Source organism: Ursus arctos, unplaced genomic scaffold (assembly GCF_023065955.2).
Source record: "Ursus arctos isolate Adak ecotype North America unplaced genomic scaffold, UrsArc2.0 scaffold_21, whole genome shotgun sequence".
Classification (NCBI taxonomy): domain Eukaryota; kingdom Metazoa; phylum Chordata; class Mammalia; order Carnivora; family Ursidae; genus Ursus; species Ursus arctos.
The window spans coordinates 1,183,263-1,206,178 of record NW_026622886.1 but is presented as its reverse complement, the minus strand read 5'-3'; the positions used below and the strand labels follow the sequence as shown (position 1 = coordinate 1,206,178).

The following is a 22,916-nucleotide window of genomic DNA, read 5'->3' as shown; positions in this document are numbered from 1 at the left end:
CAGAACTGGAACCGGGCTGGGAGGGGCTGAATCTTGCGTTCTCTCTGCCCGCCTTGGTTTTAACCCTGGGCCATGAGGGACGAGCCTGCCTGCTGCCACTAGAGGACTGCGTGAGCCGGGTGAAGGTGTGTGTGCACACACATTGGGTGTGTGTGTGGGACCCATGCCCAGCCGCTCTGGCCACCTCACAGGCTCTGTTTCTCTACAGGTATGGCGACAATCTGCAACATGGGGGCAGAAATCGGCGCCACGACATCAGTGTTCCCTTACAACCACAGGATGAAGAAGTACCTGAGCAAGACAGGCCGGGAGGGTGAGCCGGCAGGACAGTCGTGTTGCGTGGAGACCCTTGAGCTAGACCTTTCCCTTCGGGGCAGGGGTCTTTAATCTCGTGTTTCCAGACTGACTTCAAAGGCCCTGAGAAGCCCCCAAAGGGGTGTGAAAAGTTATGTGTGTGTGTGTGTGTGTGTGTGTGTGGTACTGTTTCTGAGTAGGGTGTCTGCGGCTCCAACAGCTTCTCGAAGGGCCTGGCATCTAAGTTTGAGATACTTCTGCCTTGGGATTGGAATTTAGTTCCACCTGAAAGGGCTTTTGTGGTCTGGTCCCTGGTGCCCCCTACAGGAAACTCCAGAAAGGACACGGTTCTTCTGTTTATTCCTGCCCAGTAGGAGGAAAACATTTGGAACCACAATTTCCCTGAGGTTCCAGCTTGGCTTCTTTGAAGCTCAGAGGAAGAAACAGGGCCTGTGGGAGGGATCATTGGAGCCTCTGAAGGGAGGTGAACAGGGGTGGGTGGTGGAACCAGAGGCCAGGGGTCATAGGGAGAGTTTATCCAGTAGCTTCCAAGCGCTGAGCACATGGAGTCCTACCTGGCAGTCCCGTCCCTCTCTCTGTCAGGTACCTTCTCCTTGAAAATGCAGTGCTTCTTACCTTCAGGAAGCCCTCCCTGGCTCTGAACAGTCAGTTGTTCCTGTAGCACATTGTCACTTCCAGCTCCTTGATAGCTTCTTCGTTAGATTGCGTGCTCCCGGAGGGCAGCTGTTTCCATTGTTCCTTTGTTTGCTCGGTCAGTGCCCATGGCCCAGCTTATCAGGTGCCAGGGAACTGACTCGGATGGATGGCTGTGTGGCTGGATGGATGGATGGATGGTCAGATGGTCGGTATCATGACCAATTTCTGTCCCACATGCTTTAATCTCCCTCCCTTATTGGTTTCAGACATTGCCAAACTAGCTGATGAATATAAGGATCACTTGGTACCTGACCCTGGCTGCCATTATGACCAGCTGATTGAAATTAACCTCAACGAGGTGAGGAAGGCAGTTGGGTCCAAGGAATTTCTGAGGGTGGGGTGTCCAGTTCGCATTTGGGGACTTCTAGGGGGCTCTGCCTGCACACCCAGCAGGGTAGTTGGGCCTTTGGTTCCCCAGTGCCCCTGCAAACTGCTGCCCAAATCAGGTTGCAGTTGGGTGGGAGACGCGGCTGGGGCTGGTCATTCAGAAACTGGTGCAGTTTGCCTCCACCTCGGCGTTAGCCGAAGCCAAGATTTTGCCCTGGAGTTTGCTTTGTTGTCTGAGTTCAGAGGTCATGGCCCAAGATTCCCAGGCCTGGGCAGGGTTTGGCACCCTGAGACCTGCAGACCAGAGTGAGTGTCTGGAAGGCCGGAGGAAAGGCAGGCTGGAGGAAAGGAAGCAGCCGAGTAGACTGGTTGAGGGTTTAGTCCCTGAAGCCAGTCTTCATGAGTTCAAATCCTAATTCCTGACCCTGCCAACTTAAGCCTGTGACCTTGAGCAAGTTCCTCAGCCTCTTTTAGCCTCACTTCATCAAGTGGAAAATCTCAGGTGGCCGTGGGACTTGAATGCGCTAATTCACGTGGTAACAATTGGGCACATGTGTTGAGAGCTGTGTGCAGGCGCTTTGCTAAGTGCTTTGCATTTATTGGTAAGTATGACCACAGACGAAGCACCTGGCTTTAAGTTTATTTTTGTCCTAAGATTGATTACAGAGCATCACAGCGTCGGAGACTGTGGACTCTTGACGCGGACGTGCTTCATGCATTCCATGCTCTTGCCATCTCCTACTCTGTGACCTCGAGCGAGGCACGCCATCTCCTCCATCTGCACAGTGGAGACAGCAGGAGCCTCACGGGGTCGGGGGGATCCTGGGGCTGGTGCCCACCGCTCAGGTCTTTCATGGGCTTGAGCTAGAAGTTGGCTTCCCGGGTCCTCTGTGAGGACCTGGGGGAGTGGGAGCCACGGAGCCTCTGGAGAACAGTCTAAGATTTCCACACTCTACAATTTGTTCTCTCCCCTTTCTGTTTCTTCAGCTGAAGCCGCACATCAATGGGCCCTTCACCCCTGACCTGGCTCACCCTGTGGCAGAAGTCGGCGCCGTGGCCGAGAAGGAAGGATGGCCTCTGGACATCCGAGTGGGTGAGTACCTTCCACCCTGTCGGCTTCACAGGCTGCGGGACCGGGGGGCCTGCCCAGGGCTGTACACGCCTGCCCGCGCTCACAGTGGGCCACTTCCTAAAGGGACCAGGCGCTTTCTGAAATAGTTTGTTTCTTCTTTGTGGCTTTTTAAAAAAGTCACTTTTTCTTGGTAAAAATAAATATGTGCTCATTGTAGCAAATATTCACAAATGAATTTTTAAAGCTCTTCTTAACCCCCAGCCAGAAACCAGCTCGAGGAGCGCCTGGAGGGGTTCTTTCTGCGGATGTGTACATGTTGACGTGGGTACTTTTGTTTTACAAACATTTCCTCAGCCCAGCCCCGTCGCCTGATTTCCGTTCACATGCTTTACGTATACGGGCACGCTGACATGTCATTATGACTGGCACCCGCTCTTGTCACCGGATAGTGTGACTGGACGTGGACCATGCAGCCAGGTGGCCTCGGCTTGAATCTGGCTCGGGTACCACAGAGCTGGGGGACCCTGAGCAAGTTACATTACCTACCTGTGCGTCAGTTCCTGTCTGGAAAATGAGGGCGATACTGTGTTTACCTGTAAATGTTGGGGGTGGGGGCGAGTTAACGCACGCAAAGAGCTTTCCGCAGCGTCTGGCATAAACAGTGCTGCGTAGTGTGTCACCCTCCACAGTTGAAGCAAATGTGAAAAAACGGTGGTGGTTTCATCAGAAGCAAATTGCTCTACTGATGAGTGAGACTGTCTTGAGGTCTATCAATAACATGTCATCCAGTCTTTATTGATGTTTTGCATAAGTATCAGAGACTTTAAAAAAACAATTCTTTTTCTCCCTGATGATAAAGCAGTTAAAAAAAGAGAGAATACTCAAAAGTATAAAAGAAGAAACTTACTGTCTCGTAATAGGCCTGAGCCAGCCGTGGTCACTGTCGGTGTTCTGGAGTGAGCCCTCCGACTCACTCCACTGGCCACATCGTCTTCCCCTGAACGGCTGGGCTATGGAGCAGCCCATCTTGTGTTGTGAGGAGGTTGGACTGCTTCCAACTGGTGTCCGTTAAGAACAGCCCCAGGCCCAGCACGGTTGGCAAACTCTTGACCAGGTCTGGGTAGTTGAGGTCAGGTGGAGACCTCTGGTCCTGACCCCTGGCCCCACCGCCCACAATGCACCAGGTCTGATCGGCAGCTGCACCAACTCCAGCTATGAGGACATGGGGCGCTCGGCAGCCGTGGCCAAGCAGGCGCTGGCCCATGGACTTAAGTGCAAGTCTCAGTTCACCATCACACCAGGCTCTGAGCAGATCCGTGCCACCATTGAGCGGGACGGCTATGTGAGTGCCCACACGCCCTGCCCCTGGCTCCCCCTCCCCACCGCTGAGCAACGTGGCTTCGGGCAGGACAAGCCATAGCCTTGTCAGCTGGGGCGGGTACAAGATCCCCCGCAGCTGCCCCAGGGTTCCAGAACGGCTCTTCATCACTCAAGCTGCTGACCCACCCTGCCAGTCAGCCACCAGCCTACCCCTGACCTTTCCCTGTCCTCCTCTCTGCAGGCACAAGTCCTAAGGGAAGTGGGCGGCATCGTCCTGGCCAATGCCTGTGGCCCCTGCATTGGCCAGTGGGACAGGTAAGAGGTGCACCTTTGATAGGACAGCCCGTTGTGGCCTGGGGTCCAGAGCCCCAGATATTGAGGGGAACTGTTACTGGGTGGAGAGAAGAGATTCAGCCCCAGGCCTCCAGCTTCAGGGGCTGCTGCACACTAGAAGACTTTTCTAGGACGGACTGGAAAGTGGGGCTGGAAGTAAAGAGGAAGGAGCAGCCAACTGGCTGAAGCCAGATGCAGCCAGGGGCTCTGATGGAGCCGTTTGAACGGAGGCAGTGGCCCCAGGTCAGGAAACTCAGGCCTTGGGCTGGGCTTTACCTGCCTTATGTGCGGTCCAAGCAAACCTCCGTGATCTCCCAGGCTCCCTCCTGCTCTGTATGCGTGAGTCCCAGGGAGGAGGTGGCTGTTCCAGGGTCTTTCCATTTCCCCCTCCTCTGTCATAAGCCAGGCAGGACGGGCTTGGTGACAAGGGCAGACACGCTTAACCCTGTCTCCTCTGACCTGGCAGAAAGGACATCAAGAAGGGGGAGAAGAACACAATCGTCACCTCCTACAACAGGAACTTCACAGGCCGCAATGACGCAAACCCCGAGACCCACGCCTTTGTTACGTCCCCAGAGGTGAGCCTGCGTGGCCAGGCCGTGGCCCAGGACTGCCTCTGGGGTCCTGCCCCTGGCTGGTCGGTGGGGAAAATGGAGCCTGGGGCAGGCGTCTGACTCTATGGGGCTCCTGAGGGAGGGTTGGTGTCGCAGAGCAAGGGGTTGTCTGGGTGGAAACCAAGAGCCACAGGCCTCAAGCGTCACGCCCCCTCGGTGCTCCCTGTCTAGCCCCCTCACAGCCCAGGAGTCTGAGGTGTTTGTTGGCCACAGTTAGGTCACGAGCCGGAGCTTGGAATCTCCGCCCGAGACAAAGGGCAGCTCTGCCTCTAGCCAGTCGTATGGGCTTGGCCAAGTCCCTCTCCTCCTCTGTGCCCCAGGATCCTGTCAGGATTGCATGAGCGAGGACGGAAAGCACTTACGCCGTCTCAGCCCGGAAGGCGACCTCCGTTAGGAACACCCCCCGTGCCAAGTGCTCTGGGGCTCAGTGGGGATTCCGCCTCAGCCATTGTCAGCACACGGCCAGTCTTTCTTGACCTTTTATTTTTAAGTAATCTCTACATGCAGCGCAGGGCTCGAACTCACAACCCCGAGACAGAGTTACATGCTCTTCTGCTGAGCCGGCCAGCAGTCATTGACTTTAAATGAGTGTTCCAGAAATACTTTTGTTTGCTAAAAATGACTGAAGAGGTGGCGCTTCCTCCCATGTCTTCAGCTGCCCATTTAGGAACATTTTTGTCACAGCAGCGTTTCTGTGCCGGGCCGCAGCGCATGCCTGTGAAGGGAGGAGACTACCCTGAGGAAGGCACGGGGGTCCAGGCCAGTGGCCTGCACCCCCAGAGACGTTCTTACAGCTTTGGCCTCTGTGGGGGGGACTTGCGTGTGGAGAACTTAGCTGTACCTCTGCTCCATTGTCCGTTTCCATCTAGGCTTCTGCTGGGGGGTGGGGGGCAGGGATGGGAGTGGTGTTTGCTCCTAACCAGCAGTGGCCACCTCCATTCCAGATTGTCACAGCCCTGGCCATTGCGGGCACCCTCAAGTTCAACCCAGAGACTGACTTCCTGACAGGCAAGGATGGCAAGAAATTCAAGCTGGAGGCTCCGGACGCAGACGAGCTTCCCCGAGCGGTGAGCAGGCGCTGCCACCCCGTGCTCTGAGCCGCTGTGGCGCTACGACACTCCTGCCCGGCATGCCCACGGCCGGCCCCTGCCCCTCCTGGGCAGGTGGGATGGCACCGGGAGCGGGAATGAGGCAGCTCCGTGCACTGGAGGAAGGCGGGGGTGGGGGGGAGGGGGGCTTCCTTCTACAAGAGCCTGTCCTCGTGGGGACTGAGGACTGGGCACCCAGCATATCCCGATCTCCTCCTGCAGGAGTTCGACCCTGGGCAGGACACCTACCAGCACCCTCCCAAGGACAGCAGCGGGCAGCGAGTAGATGTGAGCCCCACCAGCCAACGCCTGCAGCTCCTGGAGCCTTTTGACAAGTGGGATGGCAAAGACCTGGAGGACCTGCAAATCCTCATCAAGGTCAGCAGCCGGGGGGCGGGGGGGCGGAACTGCCCGGCCTGCCAGGGCCCCGCCCTCAGCAGCAGGAAGGGCTGGGGTGCCAGTGGGGAAGGTCAGGCCTGCGGCGGGGGCAGGGAGGGAGGTCTGGCTGTAGAGGAGCCGGGGCAGGCACAGCCCAGTGTCCCTTTCGCCTCCGCCCCGTGCCAGGCCGAGCTGGATCTGGCCAGCTGTGTTTGGGGCTCTCGGCCATCGGCAGCTGCTGGTGAGGGCCACCTGCAGTGGCCACGGGCGGTGCATGCAGCACAGGGAGGGCAAGAAGGGCACCAGGTCTCCACGCCTCTGGCTTGACCACACAGGCTCCAGAAGCCATGGGTTCCCCTGCTCCCACGGTTGGGCATTGGTTGGTCTGGCCCGTGTTTGGGAGCTGACTAGAACAACCAGCCTTTGTGGTGTGGCCAGAGGCCTCAGACCCATGTCAGGCATGAATTGCTGTTTTGTAAGGGTTTTCAGGCAGTGGCAGCCAGTATTAAGCCCACGTGATAGATAAAACTGGTCACCAGCCAGGATCAGGACCCATCCTCGGGCTCCTCTGGGTTCCGCATGAGGCCTGTAGCTGGTCTTCCTGCCCGGGCGTCACTAGCCTGGGGGCCTAGTTCTGAAGGGTGAGTGAGCAGACCTGCCTGTCCAGCCTCTGCCCCATGAGTGTCCTGTCCCGGACAACTTACTGAGCAGCCCAGGGCCCTTGAGGGGCGCGGGACGGTCTTGCCTGAGCCCTTGTGGTCAAAGTGTGGCAGGGCCGGGGCAGCGGACTATGTGTCCAAAGCCAGACCTGCTGCCCTTGTCACCCTTCCTGGGTCGCAGTTGCTGGGCCTGCTGCCAGCCTCTAGAGGACTTCTCCCTTCGTCTGCCTTTCCTGCACTGTGCCCTGACCTCCGTCCTCTCTCACCTACCCAAGGTCAAAGGGAAGTGTACCACCGACCACATCTCAGCCGCCGGCCCCTGGCTCAAGTTCCGTGGGCACCTGGACAACATCTCCAATAACCTGCTCATTGGCGCCATCAACATCGAAAATGGCAAGGCCAACTCCGTGCGCAATGCCGTCACTCAGGAGTTTGGTCCTGTGCCCGACACTGCCCGCTACTACAAGGTGGGTTCCAGTTGGTGGGGACGCAGGGAAGGGGTGCTCTCCCCCCAGGAGCCCACACCAGTAGCTCTGCAGTTGAAGGGTGCCATGGGGGCAGTCCTGTATCACCCTCCTCATACCCTGTTCTGATCCCACTCTGGCCTTCCCCCAATGCCTGCCTCTGTCCTGAGCACTGGTAGGTAGGTGGCAGCTCCCCATGCCCCTTGCAGAGAGTCAGGGCCCTCGTCTGATCCCCTCCATCCCCTCAGGGCCTGATTTGGGCCTGATTCACCTCTGATTTCACCAGCCCTTGGGGAACAGGTAAGGAGGGGCCTCTCTAGCCCCTTGACCTGTGAACCTCAGGAAGCCCAGGGACAGCAGGCAGGGGGCCACTGTCCTCTCCCTCATAGCCTCCTCACTTGCCTGACAGAAACACGGCATCCGGTGGGTGGTGATCGGAGACGAGAACTACGGGGAGGGCTCGAGCCGGGAGCACGCAGCACTGGAGCCTCGCCACCTCGGGGGCCGGGCCATCATCACCAAGAGCTTTGCCAGGATCCATGGTAAGGTGGAGCCGGGTCCAGCCACATCCACTTCCCCTCACTGGCAGTCCATGGTCACCCAACCTGCTGGTGGCCGAGTCAGGCCTGGAGCCACGCGCCTGGCTCCCAGGCCGTGTCCACAGCTCCCGTTTTCCACCACAGTCTCTGCCCCTTCTGAGTTGCTTTGAGTCCGAGGCCCACAGCTTCCCAAGATGGGAACTTGCTTCCAAACTTGCAGACCTAAGCAGCCGAAATCCAGGGCACATGCTCAGAGGATTTTCTCACTGTGAATGTCTGTCGGGAAGGCCAGCGGAGACCCAAACCAGCACGCTTGCATAGGCTCAGGCAGAAGGTAGCCCGTTACTGGGAGTGTAGCCACCCTGGTCCTTGTAGTTCTGCTCAGAGTTGTCTCCAGAAGGCAGGACCAGGGTGCCTCTCCCAGAGCCCTCGCTGGGCTTAGAAAAGGAAGCTCTTAGGCTGATGAGGCTCCCTGTGCAGAGAAAGGGGTACTGGCCCTGCCCTCTAGGGACTCAGTGTGCCCTCTGCCTTCTAGAAACCAACTTGAAGAAGCAGGGCTTGCTGCCCCTCACCTTCGCTGACCCAGCCGACTACAATAAGATTCACCCCGTGGACAAACTGACCATCCAGGGCCTGCAAGACTTCACTCCTGGCAAGGTCGGGGGGGCCAGGGAAGGAGGGCGGGTCAGGGACAGCCACCTTGCTTCCCCTCCTTCTACACCCACTTCTGGTCCCACTTGCTCCTCCTCCCATGAGCCTTTGTTTCAGCTGGAAGGGCCCTTAAATTCTCTAGGCAGCCCCCTTGGAGGGAAGGAAGTGCCTTCCCAGAGACAAGGGTGGAGCCAGCTCAGGCCCCACTCATTAGCTCAGGCTTAGCACTCAGGCCAACAGCCCATGCAGAGCAGGACCCTCTTGGCCCTGGAGTTAGGCCATCCGGGTCTTATTGCGACCGCCCATGCCCAGACCTGGGCTAGAGCTTGGTTTGCCTGATGGCCTGACCTTCACCCTGAGCGGGCCCCACCTTCGTGACCATGTTCCTAAGAGCCTCTCCCCTCCCCCCACCCCCTGCAGCCCCTGAAATGCATCATCAAGCACCCCAACGGGACCCAGGAGACCATCCTCCTGAACCACACCTTCAATGAGACCCAGATCGAGTGGTTCCGTGCCGGCAGCGCTCTGAACAGAATGAAGGAGCTGCAGCAGCACTAGGGTCCAGCTCCGCACCCTGCGGCCTGCTCCTCTGACCGCCCCGTCCCCGTGCAGTCCGCGCCTCGTCAGACCTGGATCCGCCCCATCCAGCCATGGCTTCCTGCTCCGAGACGGTGCCGTCGGGCCTCCTGGCCGCCCTGCCCCCAGCCCGCCGAGTGACCCACGGTGGGGTGGGGGGGTTCTGAAAAGAATGTTCCAGCCCCCTGCCTTCCCACTTTTAGTCTGATTCAGATCTTGAGCAGCTCCATTCAACTGTATTTATTTTTGATGACAAGACTCCCATCTAAAGTTTTTCTCCCACCTCATTTCACTGGTGGTTCAAGGATTTTAAAGAAACTTTTGCTCTTGTGAGGAAAATAAGAACCCAAACTCCGTCACTGTCCCTGTGTGAGTGGTGGTGTCTGTACCGTTACTGACTCCAGGGCTCAGGGTGGGTCTCTGTAGCCAGTGGGCAGAGGCTCCCGCTAGCCACGCCGGGAAGGACACGTGAGATGGTGGCCTTCCCACATCTTATCAGCCCCACCTTCCTGCCCCCAGGGCAGCCCCCCCCCCACTGCTCCCCAGCAGCTGCACAGCTCCCCTCGTGTGGCACCTCCCTTCCTCTGGGCATGGAGTTAGCCCTTCAGGCACCCTGGGAGGGGGGCAGACGGCTTCTTAGAGGCCACCTCGCTCAAGGCCATGGCTTGTCCCGGACGAGCACCGTCCCCTGCCCCACAGCCCACATCGTCCTGCAGCTGCCCCTCCCCCTGGAGCGCCCTCCATGGGCAGGACCTACCCCCGCCACCCCCTGTGCCCCGGGGCCTGTGCGAGCAGAAAAGGCCAGAGCAGGAGGCGGGCTCTGAGGAGGGCCCTTCCTCAGCACAAGACTTGCCTGACAGAAACACGGTGTCCAGTGGGCGCCCTAAAACAAGCCCGCGGGTTCTGTGGAAGTGAGTGAAGAAGAGGCAGGAGGAATCTGGCAAAGCCCTTCTGCTGAATCAGCAAGGTGGTGTTTGCCCTCGTCCAGGATCTGGCGTCACCAGCAGGCCCACAGAGTGTTCCTGGAGTGGCCGGGGTCTGAAAGGGACCGCTGTCCTGCTGGGGGCCGGGAACGGGAGGAGAACAACACAGCTGGTCACCAGCCCAGACCTTGGGCCACCTAAGCCCACCGTCTCCACTTTCCTGACGGTGCTGGCCTGGCTGAGTCCAGGCCCCACCTTCCAAATGCTGGTGGGGAAAAAGGCAGTTGTCCCTAAAAGGTCAAGTCAAGACTTGACAACAACTAGCAGCTACCCCAGGCCAGCCTCTCACTCTCAGTTACTTTAGGGAGCCACCAAGCTTAGCCCAGAGCCCAGCCTGAGGCCAACACTCTCTCAGCCTCCAAGTCCTGCCACAGGGGGAGGTCACCTGCAGGAGCGAACTGGGGAGAGAAAGGACATGCAGTCCCAGCTGTGGCAGGTCGGTGACCTTAGATCACGGAGACAAGGGTGGCTCCTCCCTGACTGATGCTGCCTTTATTCAATGTCTGTGCTGTTGCTGAAACGCAGAAGTCTGGAGGGACACTGGGACTCGGGGGTGGCTCCAGCAGGAGCAAGCCCAGGATGGCAAGGAGGGGACAGTCTGGTGGGGCACACGCTCTGCTCCTCGGCATCTGTGGAAGCGGCTGTGGTCCTCGTGGACAGCTGCACCACCTTCCCCAGGGCTGGGGTGGGGTCTGCTGGACTGGCCCAGGTCCGCCGTCGAGGCCCAGGGCTAGCTGCTGGTCCACCAGGAGAGAAGGCCCAGGCCTGGCTCACTGATGGATCCCTGCGGGGGGGAGAGAACAAGCACATTCCATCTGCCTTCAGGGCTTGAGCCATCTTGGGGAGGCAGAGGGGCCCACCCCTCCGGGCCCCCCGCAAAGGGAATAGTGGAGCAAGAACACGCCAGCCAAGAGGATGTGGGGAAATCCAGGGGTCACCCCAGCAGTGTCCCAGCTGGCACTTGGAACACACGGCCCAGCTCCCCTCTCCCGAGGCCTCTGAGGAAAGCGCTGGTTCTCTAAGGGCATGGCCCCTTGCCTCAAGGCCTCAGCCAGGTCAGGTTCCCTTCCTCACCCCCAGGCCTGCCCAAACACGGGCACCGGCAGGCCAGGGCTGGTAACGCTCTCTGTCCTGCCAGGAAGGCCTAGTGCCTGCACCGCAGCCTCCAAATACATGCAGGGGGGATGCCCTTGGCCGCAGGTTTTTGACAAAGCACAGCGGCCCCACGCACACCACCTGCAGCACACATTATACCAGGAGACCCTACTAGCAGCCCCGGAAACGTGTCCTACTTTGCCCTGCATCGCAGTCCCTTCATGAGGGTAGAAGACAGAGGCAACCCCAGTCAGATCTGGTCGCAGCTCCCCTGCCACCCCACACGCCGCCCGATCAGGTATGGGAGCAGCCCTGATGAAGGGTCGCCCCTCCCCGAAGCCCCATCCTTGTGCTCGGGGCTTCGACCCGCTCCCAAGCCCCTTCCTTGCTTTCTCTCTCAGCCCCTTATTGGCAGCCGGGTCCCCCCACGTGGGCTCCAGGCCTCTTGCCGCCAGCAGGCTGACTCCCTCCCTCCCCAGCGCCCGCTGTCATGCCCCGGCCTCCGAAACAGGTCCCCCAGGGAGAAGTGATGGCCTAAGAACACATCAGGGACATGCGCCCTGACCTGCGGGATGAGGGGCTCCAGGCAGGGAAGCCCAAGTCAACACCCTAGGAAGCTGCCCCCCCCCCCCCCGCTCCCCTGCCTGGGTTCTCCCACCACATCGCTGCCCCTGGTTTCGGCCGCGGCGTCAGCGCAACGCACCACGAGCGTGTATGGAGCCTCCTTCTTCGGCAGCTCCTCGCTGGAAGACGTGGCCTCGGCCGAGCTGGGCCCCGTGGGGGACGTGTCCACAAAGCTCTCATCCACCACCCGGAAGCGGATCTCCTCGCCGGTGTCCATGTACAGGTCGTGCGCTCCTTCCTCTGTCTCGTACTCCCACACCCACACCTGCTCTGCCTCGTCACTGGGCGGGGCGCGGGGTCAAGGCAACAACCGAGCGGGTTGGCGGGGGTTCCTCCCCCGGCACCTGCCCCCAGGAAAATCCGATCCTAGGATGAGATCACCTTGGCTGGGGTGTCAAGAAGCAGCCCACCATGTGCAAGAGGCAAGGCCGGGCAAGATCTGGGCCCCACCGGGAAAAGCGGGAACGCTGGGGACCACAGGCCCCCCCCAGCCTGGCACGGCAGCCAGGCGGGCACACACATCCTCAGGGCACCAGAACAGGAAGAAGGCTCACGAGCAGAGCGAGTCCCACCTCCTGAGGCAGGAATGATGAAGGCCTCTTGCTGCCCAGGGTCCCCTCCCTGCCAGCTCTGACTGGGCCTGTGTGTCCTCTCAGGCCAACTGCCACGGTCAGACTTCCGCTCCACCGGTCGTGACCCAGGCCAGGCCCGACCTCTGCGTCTCGGGTCCCCTTGCCCTTGCAGGGCTGTGGTGAGGAGGTACTAAAGCAGCACCCCCGGAAAGTGCTTTCCACGGGACTGCATGGGGCCGCACCGTTGGTCCTGGAGGGCTAGCTAACACTATGCTCTGTTCTCCGCACAGCGCGACTCCACACCCCCTTCCACCTGTGCCCCATGAAAATGGCCAGCACGCAGCGCAAGGACTTGCCCGGTGTTCAGGAGGACAGGCCCGGCAGATGCAAGGTCACCTGCCTGAGGGCCCATGGCCAGCGAGAGGCCAGCGGGGCAGGACCAGGCTTTCTGACAAGCCCTGGCGCCAGGGACAGGCCCCGCCAGCGCGCTCTGGTGAACCAGTGAGGGCAGCACTCTGGAAGTCTCCAGCAGCCCACACTGAGGAGCACAGCGCCCTCTAGTGGCGCTCCCGCGCAGGGTCTGGCCTCAACCCAGTGAGCCACGTCCCCCACTGGTCCCCGTGGACACGGTCCTGACAAGACAGGGTCCCTTCCAGGGAGCAGTCTCAGCGAGGACCCCCAGAAACAGACAACCCCAATGCAACCAGGCAAGGGCTGGGGCAGGGCAATGGGGATAGCCAGCAGAGGGAAACAACCCAGCCCAGGACCAGGCACAGTCAAGCCCTCAGATGTCAGCCAATGGTATTGTCTGCATAGCAGGGAAGCAGGGAGGCGAGCCAATCAGGGCAAACCTCTCCAAGGAGGGGATCTCTGAGATGACCCCTGAGAGGACAACCGAAGCAAAGTGAACAGCACACCACCTACAGAGCACGAGAACCCAGACAGAGGCACAGGCGTGGGGACGCCCCGGTCAGCATGGGAGCATGGGCAGCTCAGCACTTCTGAAGCACAAGTGCAGGCGGGGGGGGGGGGGGGGGGACCGGACCCAGAGGTCAGTTTCAGATCACAGGCCCCAGGGTCACCCCAAGGAGCAGGGACTGCCCTTTGGAAAGACCTAGCTCCCCTGTGACCCACTTTAACCCTGGGAGGATACAACTTGGCCGGCTGCTGCAGCGATTCTGGGGGGATGAGAATGTCATCGAAGAACCCTAGAGAGACTGGAACACATGAAGAAAGTGAGAGCATGGGACAAGGGCAGTTGTCGCCGTGGAAATCTGAGTCCCCCCACCCCCACCTCGGAGCCCCACGCCTCTGCCTATGCCACTCAGCCACCAAAACCTGCGGTGGACACCACACAAAACAGGGACCAGAGGGTGCCTGGGACCCCGAGCCCCCTCACCAGCTGCTGTGCCCGCCCCGAGGTCCCGAGTTAAGGCCTCCCGGGTAACCCCACAGCTGGCCACGGCCTTCACTGTTCCGTGAGCACGAGGGGGCTGTGTGTTGCCCTCACTCACCATCCCTGACAGCTCAGGGCCTTCTGCTTCTGTATCTGACCCCTCCCCTGACCATGTGGCCGAGCACAGAAGCTGAAGGGAGGCCTGCTGGCCTGGCCACTTGCCCCAACGTGCTCCCAGGCTTCGTGTGAGGAGCTGGGGCCACCATTACCGTGTACTCCCTCCGGGCTGCAGCCTTTGATCTTGCCAATCAGAATCTCATCCAGGAAGGGATGGAACACCACATAGCGAAAATGGACTGGAAGCGAAGGAAGAAAGTCAGCGACGAGCAGGCACGTGAGGGACGGCTGCTCTGGGGCAGCCCCAGCTTCCCAGTGTTGACCGCACTCGCCAGCCCGCTGACCCGGAGGCCCTGCAGCTATCCCCCCGAGTCTGCTGGGCACTCCATACGCAGTCCCCCGTGGGTCCAGACCCACCAGCGGAGCTGGAGGGACCCACACCCCGTCCCCTGCAAGGCCACAGCACAGCCCCCATAACAGGCCAACAGCAGTGGCCCTGGAACGGAGGGCTCGCCCCCAAGCCCACCCGACAAGTCACTCCTGAACCCAGATTCTGGGCCACGGATGACTCCAAAGTCAATTCCACCCTTCCTCTAGACTCACTCCCTTAAGTTCTAGAAAGGGCAGAAGTAACGCAAAAGGGAGCCAGTTCGGAAACAAGTTGCCCGTCTCCCCCTGATGGGAAAGTTTGCCCCAGGCAGAGCTCTGACCTGGAACAGGATGTTAAAAACGTCCTGAAATGGAGGGGGGCCATGGAGAGGCAGAGGCAAGAAGCCAATAAAAATGCCTCTGTGATTCTCAGGCCCTGCCCTAGGTGGTCCCCACTCAGCAGACCCCCAGGAAAATATCAGGTAAGGTTTGTGCCCCCATCACACATGGACCCCCAGACCTGGCAGAAGCCATTACCTCATCACTCCTGCCCCTGACAGCCCCAAAGTGGTGACCAGCACTGGCCTGAACACCGCCAGAGCTAGAAAATAACCGTGAGGCTACGTCCTGCCAGTCACACAGTGCCCATGGCGACCCACTCGTGTCAGTCGTCACGCCTCCCAGCTGTGAGGATGGGGAAGCGGCTCAGAGGGGCTGCGTAACCTGCTCACAGCCACACAGCTCTTCGGCCCTGTTTTCCCACGGGAAGACTCCAGGTCTTTCTGGACACCCAAGCAGGGCCACAGGGTGGACTCTGCCTTCCTCGGACAGGTGTCGTCCCTAGACACAGGCTTCCGTCACCAGCACCCTCAGCTGCTTGCTCTGCCAACACTGCCCTACGGCCAGGAGGGCCGACGGGGCCCCCAGCGCCCTGCCAGGCTGCCTCTCCGTGGCCCCACCGGGCAGGAAGCGTGAGGCAGGAAGAGGGGGCAGCTGGTATCCCCTCCCTCCCTGTGGCCAGAGCCTCATGCTGACCTTGCGGAGAGCAGATGAGGGCAGCCAAGGGTCACTCATCCACAGGATGGAAAAACCCTGTCCCCCATATGACCCAACGCTCAGTTCAACTTAACAAATCCCCGCAGAGCCTCTACCGAGTCTGCGCCAGGGCCGGTGTGGGCAGCGGGCTTCCGGGGCAGATAGCACGCGGGCTCGTTCCCAGGGAGCTCCGGTCTGGAACAACCACACATGGCGGCCAACGCAGGCGCTATCGGCAGATGATGCGTCAGCACGACGTAGTCTGCCGCGGAACGGAATATTATGCAGGCTTAAAAAGGAAGGGAGTACAGACACCGCCACAATATGGACGAAGCTCGGGGACGGGACGCTACGTAAAATAAGCCAGTTACACAGGACCACACACCGTGTGATTCCACTTACACAAGATGTCTAGAATAGGCAAATCCAGAGCCAGAAAGTAGATCGGTAGCTGCCAGGGGCTGGGGGCGGGGGGAGCATGAGGAGCGACTGCTGACAGGTACAGGGTTGCTTTTCTGAGGTGGGGAAAATGTTCTGGAATTAGATCGTGGTGACAGTTGCAGAGCTGTGAATATCCTAAAAGCTACTGAATGGTAAGCTTTAAAAGGGTGAATTTTATGGCATGTAAATGAGATCTCCATTAAAAACGAAAGGAGGCCACAGACCAGCGGGAGGGCCAGCCAGGCCAGGGCCGTATTTGCAGCCACCTTCCAAGAGCCCCACCTCAAGTTCCGGGGTGTGTGGTGGGCAGACGGGAGCCGGGAAAGCCAACGAGGATGCGTCTGCAGGACCGGTAAGAGGAAGACCTGCTCTCAGGGGCAGGCTCGGGCCAAACCTGTCCCAGGAGAAGCAGCGCTGCCTCGGGATGTAGTGAGTTTCCACAAAGGGTGGACGCTAGATGGTCCCACCTATATGAAGTACCCAGAGTCGTCACACTCAGAGACAGAAAGTACAACGGTGGTCTCCAGGGCCCTGGAGCAGCGGAGATGGGGCGTGAGTGCTTAAGAGGGGCAGAGTTTCAGTTTGGGAAGAGGAAAAGGTTGGTGGCGTTACACAGCAATGACCGTACTCGATGCCACTGAACTGGGCACTAAAGACGGTTAACATGGTAAGTCTCATGTTACATGTATTTTAGTGCAACCAAAAAAATGAAAACAGAGCAAAGCAAACGGTGGGCATGAAGAGTCCGCTCTGGAGCTCCGAGCAGGGCAGGGGTGGTGGCACAGATCAAGAGGGGCTTCCCCAGAGAGGCCAGGTCCGGCCGGCTTGCGGGGCAAGGGGATCGTGGGACTGGTGTCACGTCCAAGTACCCTAAGTGACAAGAGCTGAGGCTGGACACCTGGGCGCAGTGTCACAAGTCACAGAGCTGACATCTTGAGAGCACTTATGCCTGAGAGAGGTGAAGGGATCCGGCCTGGGGAGAAGGAAGTACAGCAAGCGAAGAGCCCTCATCGCAAAGGGGGAGGCCTGGTGCTGAGGCCTCCTTTCGCACAACCTGGCCGCAGGCCTGGGTGAGGCAGTGGGGTGAGGGGGGAGGCAGGAGAGGGGCCCAGGGTGGAGGATCAGCCTTGAAGCGTGGCGATGGAACCCCACGACAGAACACCGCGCCTGCACGGCGCTCTGCAGACCACAACGAGCTTCACAGCTCCAAGTGCTGACCCCATTTTACAGAAGAGGAACCTGAGGCCAAGACAGGCGGAGTTACCTGCTCAAGGTCCAAACCCTGGCAGGGGGGTGGGGGGTGGGCAGAGCCAGAATTCAAATCCGGGTCCATGTGACATGCCTCACCCAGGGCTCTAATCCTCACACCTCATTCCCAAGGAAACAGGGGCCCAGGATGGACTGGGGATGTGGGGACAATGAAAACCAACAGTGGAAATCTTACACCAACCGGCAGAAACAACCAAATGAAAGAACGGAATTTCCTTAATTTTAACTTTTTCCTCCCAGCTTTCCTTGAAGCTCTGCTGCCTCTTACCAGTCGTCCTCTGGACAACCGTCTGAAGGCAGGGACTGGGCTCAGCTCAAGGGCAACCTTCTCCGTAAACAGAGGCCCTGTGGTCTTGTTTTCATGTCACCGTTTTATTTTTCTGCTAAATGCTCCTAGTGCGTACAGATTCAGCCTGTTTCCTAGGGCTGTCCACAGAGCGTGGTAACATCTCCGTGAACTAATTAAGTCTCTGGATTCCTGGACACAGACACCAGTCAGCCTCGTGGCACCTTCTGGAATGCTCGACATCTCTGTATCCAGAGGCTGACCAGGACGGGCTAGCACAGGGCTCCTCACACTTGGCCTTGTGCGAGAAGCACCTGGCTCCTTGTTAAAGTGCAGTCTGCGGGCTCACCTCCAGAGACTGTGATTCAGCAGCTCTGAGTGCCTAGCCGATGGCAAGCTGCAGGCCTACACTCTGATTAGCCCTGAACCACCTCAGTGCCCCCTCACCCCACCCTCTGCTTCTTCTTCTTCTTTTTTTTTTAAGATTTTATTTATTTATGTGACAGAGAGACAGCCAGCGAGAGAGGGAACACAACAGGGGAGAGGGAGAGGAAGAAGCAGGCTCCCAGCGGAGGAGCCCGATGTGGGACTCGATCCCGGAATGCCGGGATCACGCCCTGAGCCAAAGGCAGACACTTAACAACTGCCCTACCCAGGCGCCCCCCACCCTCTGCTTCTGATTTGGCTGGGTCCAGGGAGGAGAGAGAATGCCCCACTCCCTCCCGGAGAATCCTAGCCAAGGTGACCGGCCCTCTAAACAACCAGGTCTGGTAACCAACCTTCCCTTCCCTTCCCAGGGTGCACACCCCTTTGCTATGAAGACTGCAGCTCCTCCCATGGAAAGGGGGAGTCTATTTTCCCATCTCTTGAGGCCAGCCTCAGCCATGTGACCTGCTCTGGCCAATGGGATATAAGCAGAGGCTTGTAAAGTTGCGTGTACGCTGTCGGCACTGTGGTGCCCACTCTCCCCCGCGGAGAGATGAGACCACGTGCAGCAGAGATGAGCCGTCCCGTGAGGACCCCTCCTCCCCACTAACCAGTCTCCCAACCACCCGACACATGAGGCCATCCGACCCCACCCAGCCCTGGATAGGCCAGCCCCAAAGAACCCGTTCAGTGGATGCACAGAATCAGGAGAAACAGTTCCAATCAACGAGCCACTGAGCCCTCGCTATGTGCCAAGGACCCATCCTAAGACCTTCACAGGTATGAGTTTAGTATTCTCGCAACAGTCCTATAATATAAAATCTACTGTTAACTACATTTTATAGGCAAGGAAACAGGCACGGGGAGATTACATATTCTGCACAGGGCACAGCAAGTAAGTGGCCAAGCTGGGATTTGAATCCAGAGGCTATACTTAATCATTATGTCCTAGTGCCCCTCCAAGTCCCCCATCTTCAACCAGCCTCCTCCCCAAGCGACAGATGCACTTCCCTTCTGCTCTCCACAGTTAAAAATATTTTATTTTTATTTAAAAAATTTTTTTAAAGATTTTATTTATTTATTTATTTGACAGTGAGAGAGACAGCCAGAGAGAGAGGGAACACAAGCAGGGGGAGTGGGAGAGGAAGAAGCAGGCTCACAGCGGAGGAGCCTGATACGGGGCTCGATCCCAGAACACCGGGATCACGCCCTGAGCCGAAGGCAGATGCTTAACCACTGTGCCACCCAGACGACCCCCCAAAATATTTTATTTTTAAGTAATTCCTACACCCAACAGGGGTCTTGAGCTCACAACCCTGAGATCAAGAGTCACACACTCTACCGACTGAGCCAGCCAGGCACCCCTGCTCTCCACTTTTAACCCAGCAATGACCACTCCAAGTGCCCTTACCTGTCTGGCCACCCCCCAACCAGACTGAGCAATCTGAGGGCCAGGCAGAGCAGAGCTCAGCAATAAACGAGACTGCCACAATCTCAGAGCCGGAGAGGCCTCCAGATTCACCTTGTCCAGGGCACCTGGCCCTGTCATGTAGTGACAGACTCTGAGCTCAGCTCTTCATCTCAGGGTCGTGAGAGCGAGCCCTGCGTCGGGCTCCACACTTGGCAAGGAGTTGGCCTGAGATTTTCTCCCTTTCCCTCTCCCTTTGCCCCTCCCCGCATTCGCACATGCACACTCTCCCGAGCTCTTTCTCAAATAGATGAACAAATATAATCATTAAAAAAAAAAAGAATCACCTCATCCACGTTTCTTATAGATGAGGAAACCAAGGCCCAGACGGGGGAAGATTCTGCCCACTGCCACCCAGTCAATTCCTGGCAGAGTCAGGACTAGGCCTCTGGTCTCCCAATCCCTAGACCAAGATTCCCACAACCAAAAACCAAACCCCAAGAAACCCAATGCCAAAGAGGAAAGGGTAGGCCGCCTGGGTGGTTTAGTCAGTTAAGCATCTGCCTTTGGCTCAGGTCATGGTCTTGGGGTCCTGGGATGGAGCCCCGCATCAGGCTGCTTCTCCCTCTCCCTCTGACCCCCACCCCCCACTGTGCTTTTGCTCACACATGTGCTGTCTCTCAAATGAATAAATTCTCTCTCCAATGAATAAATTATTCAAATGAATAAATAAAAATATGTTAAAATAAAAAAAGAGGAAAGGGCACCCACCTTTCGTGTGCGATGCGCCGTCCCCTGGGAACACGTAGGCATCCTCCAGCTTGGTGATGTCAAACAGACAGATGCAAAGCCCAACGTTGTACACGACCTGTGTGCACCCACACCCACCCACACACACACACCATGACACTGAGGCCCGGCTTCCCCGCATGCTCTCCTGAGACCCTCACCACCCAGGGCAGGTGTAATTATCCCCATCTGACAGCCAGAAATGAGTTGGGGCACTGTCTGAGGTAACCACCGGTACAGGGCCCCTGAAGGATCTGGAGCTCTGGAAAGAGCAGGGCCTTTGTGACAAGGCAGACCCAGGTTACAGTGCCAGTTTCAACACCCACTGTGTGACCTCCAAGGTCACGTCTCCGAGCCTCAGTTTCCCTCTTATGCAAAAATGGACCTAACAGGCTGCAGGTTTGTTAAATAAAGACAGAAAATGGATGTGAAGTCCCTTGCCAGTGTCTGGCTCAAATGCTAGAAGTAATAACAGTCAACCATGGATCACTATTAGTCAGGATCATTGACAACCAGGGAACCCTGGTTTAAACCTCCACTTCGCAGAGTCTCCAGGTCCACGCTAGAGATCACAGCTCAGTGAGTGTCAGAGTCCCAGCTAATCCCCATTCTGCTCACAAAGTTTGAGACACACAGCCGTGGCCACAGGGACTGAGGCTGGCAGAGTGACACATGGCCAAGGCCCTCAGACTAGGCAGACAGCATCCCATGCCCCCATCCCCACCCCACAGTGCTCCAAACACTGGCCTGCATGGTGTCACCTTATCTGCCACCCGTGTCATCACCAACCAATTACAGACCCTGCAGGACTGTTCAAGGATTAGCAAGAAGCTCAGAAAACTCAGGGTCCAGGCCAGACCTCACCACAATGAGGCACAGAGTCTGGTGGCTTTGGCAGCACAAGATCTGTGCCCTTGGCCGGACCATGGACCTCTTCTGTGCAGCCTCCTCTCAAATGACTCAAATACAGAAAACTCGTCTCAACAGGTCACTGAAGGACCCAAAGGGACTACATTCCCTTCTTGGACTTTTCACACCTTCTCTCTCCACGATGCTCACACTTCGTTCCTCCACAGACCCCCTGACCTTCTACCTCACAAAGTAACCGGAAGCCATCCACTAAGGACTTTATGAGTTCTCTCCACCAACAACTCCCCAGATCCATACACCTCCCTTCTATGACCTCAGCCTCTATGGAAGGGACTGGCCTCCTGTCTAAAGCCAACCAACCTTCCTCTTGTTGGCTCCTTCTCAGCCTATCACCTCCTGCTATTCTACAGATGAAGACCAATACAGCCATGACATCCTGCAGGCCCCGTGCAGCTTGGCTCCTGCCACCTTTCCAGTCTGCCCTCCCCTCTCTTCCTCTGCCAGCTTCTTCCATGTTATGATGGGTGAAATATTCCCTCCTGCCACAGGGCCTTTGCACATGCTGTTTCCTTTGCCTACCCACTTTTCTCCCTGCACAGCCCTCTCTCACCCTCAAAAATGAATCCCCTAGTTTCTCTTCAGCATCATCTCTCAGCTCAAGCTCAAATGCCACATCCCTAACAAAACTGCTTTCTCCCTCACTGTAGACAGAGATCTCCTTCATTCCACAGACTTGTGAATGCCTGTCCTTCACAGCACCTACCTAACTTGTCATCACATACTCAACTACGGCTCCCTCTCATTCATATTTGCTTTCCCCTGCACTACAGGGCAGAACCTGGTCTGCTTCATTCATTCAACAATTATGGAACATCTGCTGTGTGCCAGGCTCTGGCTAAATATGAGGGTACCATGTGGGGAAGAAGACAAAGGTCCCTGCCATGATGGAGCTGGAAAGAAAAACCATAACCATCTAAGAAGGAAAGACTGATATGACATAGAGTAACTGAGGGAGGGTTACTATAGAAAAGGCAGTGGGAAGTCCACAGACTAGCTGTCACTAAGGCATGCAGGGCTAGCATATAAAAAGCGCACAAATACTTTTCTGCTGGAATGAATGAATCAACCTTCTGAAGGTTAATCTAAACCACTGTCCATCTTCACAAGAACAGTGTGCGGTTGGACAGCCATTATTACTTCCATTTTACAAATGGAAACTGAGGCCCAGAGGGGGTAAGTGACCCGTCCCAGATTGCAAAGTAATCCGGCAGTGTGGGATCTAGCATTTCCCAGTTACCATGGCCTTTTTCAAACCCAGTTTCTTTTTTAACTCCCTCTAACATCCCATGGCCAGGGGGATTACCCTCATCCCATGTACAGGTGAAGAAACTGAGTTTCGAGACGTTAAGCTACTTGCCCAAGGCCAAGGTTTGGCACGACCAAGGCCAGGCCTGCAGCGGGCAGATGGGCTGTGCTGGGCCCTCCAGTGCCAACACCTGTCAGCGACCCCGTCGGCCCAGTACCTTGTTGGCCAACTTTTTGTTCAGCTCCTCGGCAATGGAGTCGTTGAGCTTCCTCTCAAACTGCCATGGGGGGATCCGCACAGTGTCCACCATCTCCACCAGGACGAACATCCCGGCCGGCGTTGGGGCCCTGGGAATGTGAGGGTCAGTCACGCACCGTCTGGGGCCGAACCCCCTCCGCCCCGTCCCAATCGCTGAAACACCTCCACCACCACCAAGGCCGGGAACAGGGCTGCGCGGTAGGGCGCCGGGTACCCCGTGCGGGGTGTGCTCAGACCCTGCAAAGTGAGGAAACTGAGGCTCAGCGGGAGAGGCCCTCGCTCTAGTGGGAGGGGTGAAAGCACCCGCCACACGACCGCGCGCTGCCCTGCCACGCGCCGCGCTCCACGCGCCGGGGCCACGCACCACGCTCCCACGCGCAGCTGACTTAGGGAGAGATTCCGAATCCCGTCGCTTCCGGAGAACAGACCAATAAGAAGCCTTTGCCCGCCCCCTGACGTGGCGCGGGGCGGGGCCTCCCCTTCTGCCGGGGCGGAGCCGTCAATCCTTCAACCGGGCTTCCTGGTTGCTAGGCGACCTGGGTGCATTCCAGACTTCACCCGCCTGGCGGGTGCTATACTCTCTTCTTGCCGGTCTCAGGTGTGCCCTGCGCCCCGCAGCCAGAGGGATCCTCTCAAAAGC

At 58.0% G+C, this 22,916-nt stretch overlaps 2 protein-coding genes across 7 annotated transcripts in view; one reads left to right on the top strand and one right to left on the bottom strand.

Moving 5' to 3' along the window:
• ACO2 (aconitase 2) overlaps positions 1 to 9,396 on the top strand; it is a 52,983-nt gene extending 43,587 nt beyond the window's left edge. For 2 of the 3 annotated variants that reach the window (XM_026479546.4, XM_026479545.4), the window contains 12 exons: positions 209 to 313; positions 1,218 to 1,309; positions 2,326 to 2,431; positions 3,595 to 3,752; positions 3,972 to 4,045; positions 4,530 to 4,641; positions 5,622 to 5,744; positions 5,988 to 6,143; positions 7,078 to 7,269; positions 7,676 to 7,808; positions 8,341 to 8,462; positions 8,877 to 9,396. In XM_026479546.4, the coding sequence (XP_026335331.1) occupies positions 209 to 313; positions 1,218 to 1,309; positions 2,326 to 2,431; positions 3,595 to 3,752; positions 3,972 to 4,045; positions 4,530 to 4,641; positions 5,622 to 5,744; positions 5,988 to 6,143; positions 7,078 to 7,269; positions 7,676 to 7,808; positions 8,341 to 8,462; positions 8,877 to 9,014 (1,511 nt within the window). In that variant the 3' untranslated portion in view covers positions 9,015 to 9,396. Of the gene's footprint in view, positions 1 to 208; positions 314 to 1,217; positions 1,310 to 2,325; positions 2,432 to 3,594; positions 3,753 to 3,971; positions 4,046 to 4,529; positions 4,642 to 5,621; positions 5,745 to 5,987; positions 6,144 to 7,077; positions 7,270 to 7,675; positions 7,809 to 8,340 lie in introns of all 3 variants that reach the window. The other variant, XM_057316360.1, reaches the window with a different exon arrangement.
• A 1,089-nt stretch (positions 9,397 to 10,485) lies between these two features.
• Positions 10,486 to 22,705, bottom strand: POLR3H (RNA polymerase III subunit H). 4 transcript variants are annotated; one of them, XM_026479549.3, is made up of 7 exons: positions 22,641 to 22,705; positions 22,236 to 22,365; positions 19,825 to 19,921; positions 13,972 to 14,058; positions 13,460 to 13,523; positions 11,814 to 12,015; positions 10,486 to 10,799 (listed from the first exon to the last, which is right to left on the bottom strand). In XM_026479549.3, exons 2-7 carry the CDS (start codon positions 22,344 to 22,346, stop codon positions 10,746 to 10,748), a joined length of 615 nt encoding a protein of 204 aa, XP_026335334.1. In that variant the 5' UTR covers positions 22,347 to 22,365; positions 22,641 to 22,705; the 3' UTR covers positions 10,486 to 10,745. The 4 variants fall into 4 exon arrangements, with proteins under 4 accessions (XP_026335334.1, XP_026335335.1, XP_057172348.1 ...); XM_026479550.4 differs by lacking the exon at positions 22,641 to 22,705 and adding an exon at positions 22,439 to 22,630; XM_057316365.1 differs by lacking the exon at positions 22,641 to 22,705 and adding an exon at positions 22,513 to 22,629.
• Positions 22,706 to 22,916: the final 211 nt, after the last annotated feature.

Coding starts and splice junctions, on each gene's coding strand:
- POLR3H (XM_026479549.3), bottom strand. CDS start 22,346: ATGTTCGTCCTGGTGGAGATGGTGGACACTGTGCGGATCCCCCCATGG. Junction 19,922..22,235: donor ACAAAAAGTTGGCCAACAAG/GTACTGGGCCGA, acceptor GGGTGCACACAG/GTCGTGTACAACGTTGGGCT. Junction 14,059..19,824: donor CGGCGCATCGCACACGAAAG/GTGGGTGCCCTT, acceptor CTTCGCTTCCAG/TCCATTTTCGCTATGTGGTG.